The sequence below is a fragment of the Triticum aestivum genome, chromosome 7D (assembly GCF_018294505.1).
Source record: "Triticum aestivum cultivar Chinese Spring chromosome 7D, IWGSC CS RefSeq v2.1, whole genome shotgun sequence".
Taxonomy (NCBI): Eukaryota; Viridiplantae; Streptophyta; class Magnoliopsida; order Poales; family Poaceae; genus Triticum; species Triticum aestivum.
Window position 1 is genome coordinate 206,703,669 of NC_057814.1, and position 10,944 is coordinate 206,714,612.

Consider the following 10,944-nt stretch of genomic DNA (forward strand, 5'->3'; position numbering starts at 1 on the left):
ACAAGTCGTCTTTATATATGAAAAACAGAAAATTGTAAATCTACAATTAACAATTAACAATGATACAATGAAAATTAAAGGGCCAATACATGATGTAGAAAGCAGCTCTGGGAGAAAAAATTGTCACAAACAAAAACATTATATGACGTGCAAGGTATTTTTTTTGGAATTAACCGATGCGGCAGTTAGCTTTTGTAGCGCAACATAGGTGGAAAAAAAGACTACTGCTAGTAGAATATACTAAAATGGGAAGGGAGAATACACTACCTACACCTAACTATCATAGATGACATGAACAAAAATTTATCAGAGATGGGTATAAAAAATTATGACGAGTCACTTTCTCATACTATCATGGAGCGCATGAACAAAAAAAGTGAACAAATTCAATATATAGGTTAACAAATAGGTATCAATCCCATGTTTGTCATATGAAATGATGCAGCAAGGAACACACAGTTTGGCAGGTCAGTAAGGCAAATGTGATGCAGTTCTTAGCCAAATATGTGATGCAGTTCTTAGCCATACTTCTGCAAAAAAATGCATATAATCCTTTGTCCCACAAAAATAAATGTAAGATGAGTTGTAGAAAAATAACTTTCAACCCCAGTAGGTTACTAAAAACAGGAGAAGTAGGTAAAAATCAAAGCAATGCGGCCTACAAAACACACCGCGTTACAAACTACAACAGAAAAAAAACCTACAACTAGAAAAACACAAACCGGGGATCACACTACCTACACCTAAGAAACTCACAGAGGGGAGAATTGACCTACACCCTTTAAATCAAGTCTACTAAAGACACACGACAACATGACATACATGTTCTTGTATATTCTACTAACTCCAACTTAAGAAAACTTAAAGAATCAACTTAAGAATACACTGCTCCATGGATAAGAAGGGATAGAGGGCGTTTCCAATGATTTAGAATAAAAGCCTTCAATAACGGGTTTCCAAATGGGTCTAACCATGCATCTGTTTGAGACCTCGTGATTTTCCAATAAACACTATGCCACCCCTATCCCGCACCCCTCCCAAGAACACAAACCAATCCAGCCGGTCGATGGGTCTGATCTAACGAAATACAATCAAGGAGATAGAGGATCTAAAAAAGCCTAATAAAAGCAGGACGGGCATAGCGCAGAGGGAGCTAATCTACTTGAAATCTAGGTTATACCTCAAATCAGGAAAACCTAAAAAAATAGGGGTGCGGAGGGGGGGGAGGACAAAAAACTCACTTTATCGCCATTCCCAGCCATCTCTTCACCTCGCGGGAGTGAACAATCCTCGGTCGACTCCTTCATGCTCACCTTGACTCCTTCCTACTCGCGGCGGCCCTAAAAGAAGACAAAAGGGGAATGGGGAGAGGAGGAACAGAGAGAGGTGGCCGAGGAATGTAAGTGATAAAAGAGGCAGCGAACAAAGCACCATGTCCCCTTCGTTTCTACAGAAGGCAGGCCAACACTAAACCACAAAAAAGTCCATGAAAACGGCCATCAACACAACAAAACAATGGTTGAACAAAAAATTGGCCTAACAAAAAGCACGCCCGACTCGAACGGGCCGGCAACCGGACTCCAACGGGAAACGGGACCGCGGGACGAAACGAAGCGAGGTAAAGTTTACACGAAGACTACAACAATATATCGAACGAACCATGACTTAGATGAGACATTGTTAAATCGGACATTTTGCAAAGTATTGAGCAGCTGCCACACATAGAATGTTTTGAAATTTTCAGATACCTAGCGCTAACCTTTTTATTCCAAGAAAGAACAGCAGGTCCGGTTTATTGGTTTATTTCCTCATTTAGAACAGTATAGCAGATTAAAACCAAATAGAACGACGGCAGAGGGCCCACATGTCATAGCCACACAGAGGGCCCGCGAGCCGTGGTGGTACATCCAGCCATCCAGGGACAGTCTCCGCGCATCTGACTCTAGGTCTGAAAGCAAGGAGCTATGGAGAAGAAGCCCCGCGCCGCCGGCGACGACCAGGGCGGCGGCGAGGCCTCCGGCAGCGTCGGAGGAGGCCTGGTCGACATCCTCCCCGAAGCGCTCCTGGTGGAGGTCGTTGGCCGGGTGGGGCTAGAGGCCGCCTGCTCCGCCGCCGCATCCTGCCGCGCCCTCCGAGGCGCCGCCGGTGCCGCCTTATCCTCCGTCGCATCCCTAGACCTCTCGGTGAGCCTCGTCGCTCCCCCTCTCTCGCGCTCCCCGCCTCCCGCCAGAGAGGTCTCCCTTTAATCTGGGGTTTGGTTGCTGTTGCAGGCGTTTACGCCGACGAATGCTATCGCGAATAGGATTCTTGCCGGTAATGGCAGGCTCCGCAGCCTCACCGTCAATTGCAGCCTACTCAACGACTCCGCGGTCGCTGCTATTGCGAAGGAGAGCCTCCGCGAGCTCTCGCTGCTCAAGTGCTCGTCGTTCTCTCCGTACCTCTTTGTGGTGATTGGTGAGAGGTGCACCAATTTGAGGTATGATTCTTCAGCAATTGCTTGTTTGTTTATGCTACGGGCTAGACTACAGTAGGACTTGTGGTGGTATTAGCTGATATAGGGTTAAGAAATCATGTTTGAGTAGTAGTTAGGACCTCAATAAATACAAGGGACAGTGCTGTGCGTAACTGAGAGAATCGTGGTGGACTCGGCGTGGAGGGAGTGGTCTGACTTGCCATTTCAGGTGGTCTGACCAGAGTCTCTCGTGGGTGTCGACTTTGTTGGGATATCAAATAGTATCAGGGGAAGAGTGCCCACATAACAGAAGAGATCCCAGGGGATTTAGGTTTTGGCTGAACCTCGTCAACAAAACCCGGTGTCAATCAAGGTTCAACATATCGTATATTGGTTTTGTATCGGTTTGGCTTGAACATATTGGATGTTGGATATAGGATGATATATCGGACGATATGTTGATATATTGGAGAAAATATATCTGTTTTTTTTTCAATATTGTTATTCAAAAATATATTTTTAGTGAAAACAAAAGGTATGGTGTCAATGATCTAGCATAATAAATTTAGGTTTCTAGTTTATGAACGTGTTAATTAAGAAACTATTTAAGTCAGATTCACAAAATCCTCACTCTAAGATTAAAAACAATATGTTATAGATGTGTTTCTACAAAACATTATGCACGACTTTATATATAATATATTTTTCACCGCTTTCTGATAAATAATTGTGTTCATCGACGTACCGGTCTATATCAGTGGGCATATCGGGCCAGATATCAGCCATATTGGTCGATATTTCGGTCCATATCGGTCGATATTTCGGTCCATATCGGATGATATGTGTTAAAATGATATTTACAAAATGATATATTATGTTTATATCGATAGAGTCCCAAAACTGATATATCGGCCTACTTATATCTACGCTGCATGACCTGGTACCATGACTAGTGGAAGTGGAAGTGTGGAACCAAGCAGCCATGTTGTTAATTGTGGAAGTTAGCATAGGCACTAAGCCATGGAAACTAATTTCGTAACAGTTCATTTCTTGAGAAATTGGATTAGGTGCTATTTAACTGTTGCCTAGTATTACTGCATTGTAAGGTTTATTGTTGCCCGGGTGGGATGTGCATTGGGGAAATTTGATTTGTACCTGGTATAGTGATTGGTTATGTTTCCGTTCTCTAAAAAATGGTTTGTTTTCATCTTGACCCAAATCGTGAGAAGTCTGAGCGTATTGTATTTATATTCAGATCAATTACACTGGAGATGGCAAACTTGAATGGCAGTGAACATTTTGTGATCTGCCGTAAGTCCATAGCACACATGTTCAAAGGATGTGATTACTTGGAGGTGAGATGTCTTTGTCACATATGAACATGATACACTTCTTTACCTATAATGATGGAAATGACGACATTGCATGTTTGAATAGTTTTTAGATTAGTATCTTTGAGTACAATTTAAGTAAAAAATCAATCTTCGAGTGCTAAAGCATATATATAAAAGGTCAACTAATATTCGCCATGGATTTTGAGTAATTACAGTTGGAAGAAATTAATTTGGTTGCTGTGTGTGTATGCCTAATCTGTCTTTCCAAATCTATGAATGCAGAATCTTTCCCTGAAATTCCCTCTGCTACCTCCAGGCTCTGTTGATTTTGATTCTTTGGTGCCTGTTATACCTAGTACTATCAAGGTACTATTGCTAATGCCTGTGGCCAATTGGCAAGCAAAGAAACTCTTTCCAATAAGCCCATCTCTGAAGACACCCTTCAGTGACAGTCTAGAATCACTGTCTTTAGTTCTGGACATAATAACGGATGAACTTGTTACCTTCATCACTAGAAGTCTCTCAAACTTACTTGAGCTCTGCCTAGAAGACAACCCGGGGAGTGAAGCAGATCTGGACAACGATCTGACTAATATTGGGCTGCAAGCACTTGGTTTATGCCAGAACTTGACACATTTATCTCTTACGCGCGGTAAGCAGGGTTGTTCCTCCACCTTCAGAAGGGTGAACGACTTTGGGCTACTGATGCTTGCTGAAGGATGCAAGCAACTCCAAACCATTAGGCTCGGTGGGTTCTCTAAAGTGAGAGATGCTGGATATGCAGCCCTTCTCCACTCTTGCAAGGACCTGAGGAAATTCGAGGTCAGTACCGCCTCATGTTTGTCAGACTTGACGTGCCTCGATCTTGATGAGGCAGCAACAAAGATCACAGAAGTGAGGTTGCTGTCCTGCGGTCTCTTAACCAGTGAGACAGCAATATCTCTGTCATCCTGCACCAACTTGGAGGTTCTTGATCTGTCGGGTTGCAGGAGCATTGCAGACTCTGGCCTGTCCTCCATCTCGCAGCTTTCCAAGTTAACTCTATTGGACCTTGCCGGAGCTGACATTACCGATGCAGGTCTGTCAGCACTCGGTAACGGGAGCTGCCCAATATCTTCCTTATGCTTGAGGAGTTGCAGAAGGATCACCAACAACGGCATAGCCTCATTGCTGTGTGGGAGTGGCACCATCAACAAAACCTTGGTCGCGTTTGACATTGGGAACGTACCAAGGATATCCGGTAGAGCCGTCACGTTGATCGCCAAGAACTGCGAGCGGATAAGCAGCTTGTGCCTCCGAAACTGCGTCCTCATCACCGATCCATGCCTCGAAACTCTAGGTTTGGACCGGCATGGCTCTGGCAAAAGCACCCTGAGAATGATCGATCTCTCCTACTGTACCAGGCTGTCCCGCAACTTCCTGAGGCTGTTTGATCCGCTGGTTGACCCACCGCTGTTTCGAGGCCTGCGGTGGCTCGGTGTTGGGAAGAACGTGCTGGAGCGTCGCGGCGGCAGCCCGACCGTTGCAGAGATCTTGGAGCGGAAGCCAGGGCTGACGATATGTGGCAGTAACTGCGAGATGGGTTGCAGGAACCAGTGCCATCCTGACGTTCGCACCCTGTAATATGCATTATGTAATATTCTTCGTGACATTCCGGTTGGTGTTGTAATGCTCTGTTCCGTTATGTAACACACAATTCTTTGGACCGTTTAGTTTTCAGATGTTGTAATTCTTTTGACTTTGGTTTTCTCACATGTTGTACTGGTATCTTATGACTTTGGTTTTCTCATGTTGTATTGTAATGAACCGATGGATCTGTCTAGGAGTTTAGATAATGCAGCTTTCAAATCCTATTATATATCTTTTGGGCGAGGAAATCTGGATACAGTCAGCAACGGATTAGGGTTACGAGCCACAAGAAAACAACCGTTAGAATCTTGCTCATCAGTTCATCACAGCCTGTTCTCCTTAGATCCATTCTTGAAGAAGCAAAGTTATGGGTTTCTGCCGGCGCAAAGAAACTTAGGACTGTAATTTTGTGCGAGCAATTTTCATGCTGTTTGCATGGGAGGTTATGTAAAACTCTAAACTTTATTCTCTCCTTATTCAATAGTTAATGCAAATCTCATGCCTCCGTTTTGAAGAAAAAAAGTTCATCACAGCACACCGAAGAAGAGTTGCCAATGATACAAGGATGGATAACCCTTATGATACCAGCGAATATTGAATAAGGAGACATTTGCCATCAAAAAAGTTCATCACAGCACACCGAAGAAAAAAAGGACTTCACTAGTAGGGATAGCATTTGCGAACATTGTTTTGATGGTAATTTGTGTTGGGCAAGAATGCACTTTTACTAAGCGAGACATTTGCGAACGATTTTGATGATAATTTGCATTGGCCGAGCATGGTCCGCTACAGTCCTGTTTTTCGAAGAAAAAAAATGACATCCTCACGACAATATAATTTGCTATAAAAAACGTTCTCAATTGTCATCCCGCCTTAAAGGACTGGCCTATGGCGCCACATGCACTGCACCGACCAGTGCCACGACCCGTGATGATTGACACACCCAGTTAATATTAAGCCACGAGAGCAAAACTTAATCGGATGCTTAGCGAGCTGTGACACACTACCAAGAAACGAATTCCGTATGTCTCCAACCAAGATGGATTGGAATCAAACCCTTGTTTCAAGCAGTGGTACGCCATGTGTATACATGGACATGCTGCACCAAGTACTTCTCAATAAAACAAATAATAGTGACACAGCTTGAGGATTTCAAGATTTTGCTAAGCGCATAACCAATTTCAAAAAGGCAGGATAAGACCGATATACGAGTTAACTTGAGCAACATCTATTAAGCCGAACTTTACATGTCAACTTCAGGACAAGAGGATAATCAATCATCCCAGGCACGTCGTGTCACTGATCCAACCCAGAGAGGATAAGAAGATTGAAAAGTCTCGGATACTGCCGGAAGATAGAGCACCTAACTGATTGCACGCAAAAATTGCGTCTAGATATGAGAACTATTTTCAAAATCTCAGCAGCATGGATAACCAGCACCAAAACCTCAGCAGCAGCAGGACGGCTGGAACCCATCTACATGAAAGCGCCTCGGCCTCCTCTCCTGGCAGGGGATCTCTCATAGGTGGTGTTAAATTTCTCGACCAACTCGTTCATTGTGCTGCAAGTCACCAAAGAGTACCATCAATACCAACATCAACATCGGTGCAAGCACATCAAATTATATGATTTGAGATAGAGGAATACGATGTCACAAAAGGAGCATCTGACACAACTTCAATGTAGATGTAAATCCATTTATTCTACTCTGTTGTTTTATATGCGGCATTCTTTCTTATCAGAAGGTTTCATGAAAGAAGCTGAGGCATACCTTGAACAGTTCGTGAACATTGCAAGGTAAGTCATGAGGAGGGTGTCATTGTATTCCTGGAAACGAAGAGAACATCATCGTATCATAAGATGCAAGGTGAAGTTAAGCAGTTGAAAATACAAAACAAAATGGAGAGTTAACCTACCGTTAAGAAGTCATCTTGGAATTTCTCTGATTCCATAGCTGGTAGTCTTCTTACGAGGCTTGAGACTTGCCTAAGAAGTGAATTATCCAGTGGGATATCACCTGCAGTGATGGAAGAGGTTTAGTGATTGACAAGTACTTACACAAATAGTTCGAAGACGATGCAAATTCTGGCGAATAAATATTGAGGGACTATATTTAAAGCACGTGGATAAAACACAGCCACATTTTGGAGAAAGATTTAGAACATCAGATTAGTGGCAAAAGACAAACCCTTTTGCATGGCACCAAGGTATTGCTGGATAACACGAACCCTGCTATTGAGCATCTTGATGGCACTGTGTATTCCTGTAAGATGAGCAGCCACTGCTCAAACATGTCAGTGTTAGTATTTTGACCGAAAATGGTACCTTCGGTAGTACAAGTACTGTACAACTCTATGACCTTATCCAAGATGCTAAAACGATGTTGAACAAAAGGATCCTTACATTGAGTTGCTGCAGAGCCACCATCAGATGGTTTCAGATGGGCAACATGATCTACAGATATCCTCTCTGCTTCTACGGTCTAAATCAAATGTACATGTGAATAAGTGTTAATAAAAAAAAAATCAGAACTAAACAAACAAATTCAGAGCTAGATCAACCCAAAGAGATTAGAGAAGGAAAAAAACCTACCTCAATTGTGTAATTTGATTTGACAAAGATGAGCTGGGGGCCCCCATCGATAACATGCAACTCTTGAATTTTACAAAGGTGATAAACAAAGAATTAGCAGCACAGACAGGAAAGTGAACAGGATAAGAACATTAGTGCAATGAATAACTCCAAACTAATTACAGAAATATCAGAAGCGAGAAACTTAAGGGCTGCCCATACTATAATAGTGATGGCTACAAACTGTTACTTATATTAAAAAACACTACATGCATAGTTGATGTGCACCCTAAAGCAAAGCTCAATACAGCAAACATAAAAAACATGATTCATGATCAATTGAGCAAGGGCAATGGCCCTGTTTCCTAAAATACACAAAAATCATGAAGTATATACTATTGTGGACATGTGTAAGTCAGGTTTGTGCACACAGCAGCAGCAAATGGCACTCATGGCTTGACAGGTGGCTCAAGGAAACCAACACCAACAATACCTACCAGAACTCGTTATCCAGGACAATTATTAGGAAGTACTCCCTCTGTAAACTAATATAAGAGCGTTTAGATTACTAAAATAGTGATCTAAACGCTCTTATATTAGTTTACGGAGGGAGTATAAAGCATGCTGTTAATAATAGTGTATGTTAGACATTGGGTTGATTGATAGGGGTGTGGTCAACAAAGGAATAGGAGTTGTATCATAGGTAATTTCGTTGAGTCTTTCCGATGTAGGCATCTCTACCTCCAGAGAATTAGCAAAGAGATAGAAGATGAGTTGAGTTTGCTACCAAGATTTCAAGTCTTGGGAGGTTGGGTAGATATTTCTCTCATCTATTTGGTATCTCCCAAACCTCTCTTGGTCCTCTCATGTTTTTTTTATGTTAGCAGGAGAGTTGTAAATTCAACTGTCCTCTCGTTAGTCTCATTTCAACATATTCCTATCTTCCCCTTCCAAAACCCTAATCCCCTTGAAGCCATTCCATCTGCCACCCTATGCATGTTAGTTGTTTCAACATGAACCAAGGTTGGTTCACATCATAAATAAATCAATTATGCAGAACCAAAAATAAGACATGCCAATAGCACCACTTGAATGATAATACAGATTGTAGATCAGATTAACCTACCACTCTCATAAATTGTCACAGGTAGATCCTTCTGGGAGTGATTGATTGCAGGATTCAAGAGAAGATAAACAGGGCTTTCATTAATGTCCATCAGCTGGATCATAGAAAAACAATGTTACATGGAGGCAAATGAATATTACATACAGCAGATCATATCCATATTGAAAAGCAATATTCCTCTCAAAAGCAGGTTTCCAGTATGGTCTCTATTTATTTGGTGATGCACTTGAACAAAACTCACTAATGTACCAGAGTTTGAGAGTAGCAGTAATGTATGTTGCTGCGAGCCATGACATAGGCCGTGCACCATTTTGATATAAAACATGTTGGAAAAATACTTTACATCTAGTGTTAACTTGATTCGGTTTAAAAGGTAATGCTGGTCCATACATGTGAACTTAAGAGTTTGCAACAGTTGTATAGGCTTGATTGAGAACAGATGTAATATGCAGTCTGCACAAAAGACTAAAACAAAATTGTCTATGTTTATCCTACAGCCAAACTGAACCTCATCAGAAGCAAAACAGGGTCTTGGTTTATGGGTATCAATAATTACCTATCATTTGTTCTATCACCCGTTATAACACTACAACAAGAAAACTCCCAGCCTTCCATAGGCACTACACAACTTATTTTCTCAACTTTACAAATACATACATGGATGGAATGCAATGACGAACAGTAAATCACTTCCAAAGAAATAAAAAACAAAAACGTTCTATGCACAGCAATGCAAGAAATCATGTTCTCTGCTCCTCTTCTACCTCCTCTTTCCACACGGCAATAAAAAACCAACCACGTTCAAGAGTAGTACATCACACCAAATCACAATTGCACTTTTTTTAGTAACAAGAGCAAAAACCAAGCACATTGTCAGTCTCAAGGATTAGGAACTTGAAAAAAGGATTGTAAGTACTCACAGCCTTGTGGATTAGGATGTCAGTATCCTGCACATCGCTCCCAGTTGAGTACCAGCCCAGCACATAGAATTCAGGGAACACCTTCTTGTCTGCAAAAGCCACAATTGCAGCATGAACCAATCAGACCACGCACAAACCCCAAATTATATTCCTACTATGCGCACCAAACCCTAGAAACAGATTTGCGGTCGGCTTACAGAGCTCAAGCTTCTTCTCCAGGAAGGCGCGCTCGAGCGTGCCGGTGACGGGGTCGAGGACGAGCTCGAAGCTGTTGAAGATCTCGACCGTCCGGCCGCGCTGCACCCCGATCACGCACCCGAAGACCCTCGGCGGCTCCGCGGGCGCCGAGGAGCCTTCAGCGGAGCAGGAGGCCTGAGCCTTGCCCGGCGACGGGGCCTCGGCGGGGAAGGAGGCCTGGGCCTTGACGCGGGTGTAGTGGTCGGAGACGTTCACGATGACGAGGGGGTGGAGCTTGAAGGTGAGGCCGCTGCTGGAGGTGGCCGCGGTGGAGGGGGGCTGGGCGGACGCCGCTGGATCAGAGGGCGTCGACATCGTCGGAGGGGGAGGGCGGCCGGTGCCCTAGCTAGCGCCGGCGAGATGGGAGACGGAGACAGCAACGGCGAGGGTCCGTGGTGGGGTTTTGCGCTCTTGTCCTTTGGTGTGCCTGCTTAGGTTTCGGGCTTGTATACAGTATACGAGGTGACCCGGGTGGATAACCTGGGCTCGCTGGGCCGAAAGAAAGGTGTGGTTAGGTTAAACGGGCCTGCGAGTCAAACGGACCCACCCTGCGGCCGCACCCAGCCCAAAGAATAGTTCAGTTAGGAATTTTTATAGGAAATTTTGGAGGATTCAAATCCTAAGGATTTTTTCTATGGAATCCTTTGATCATAGGGTTGAGTCTACCGAATTCCT

The 10,944-nt window shown here is 43.4% G+C and overlaps 2 protein-coding genes across 2 annotated transcripts; one reads left to right on the plus strand and one right to left on the minus strand.

Moving 5' to 3' along the window:
* The first annotated feature begins 1,902 nt into the window (after nucleotides 1-1,902).
* Nucleotides 1,903-5,592, plus strand: LOC123166828 (F-box protein At-B). The gene is made up of 4 exons (XM_044584633.1): nucleotides 1,903-2,183; nucleotides 2,271-2,476; nucleotides 3,708-3,807; nucleotides 4,069-5,592. The coding sequence occupies exons 1-4, from the start codon at nucleotides 1,965-1,967 to the stop codon at nucleotides 5,407-5,409; spliced, it is 1,866 nt and encodes a 621-aa protein (XP_044440568.1). The 5' UTR covers nucleotides 1,903-1,964; the 3' UTR covers nucleotides 5,410-5,592.
* A 966-nt stretch (nucleotides 5,593-6,558) lies between these two features.
* On the minus strand, nucleotides 6,559-10,709 carry LOC123166148 (COP9 signalosome complex subunit 6). Its single transcript, XM_044583917.1, has 9 exons — nucleotides 10,230-10,709; nucleotides 10,033-10,121; nucleotides 9,113-9,206; nucleotides 8,008-8,069; nucleotides 7,819-7,897; nucleotides 7,604-7,696; nucleotides 7,332-7,432; nucleotides 7,187-7,242; nucleotides 6,559-6,976 (listed from the first exon to the last, which is right to left on the minus strand). Exons 1-9 carry the CDS (start codon nucleotides 10,582-10,584, stop codon nucleotides 6,892-6,894), a joined length of 1,014 nt encoding a protein of 337 aa, XP_044439852.1. The 5' UTR covers nucleotides 10,585-10,709; the 3' UTR covers nucleotides 6,559-6,891.
* Nucleotides 10,710-10,944: the final 235 nt, after the last annotated feature.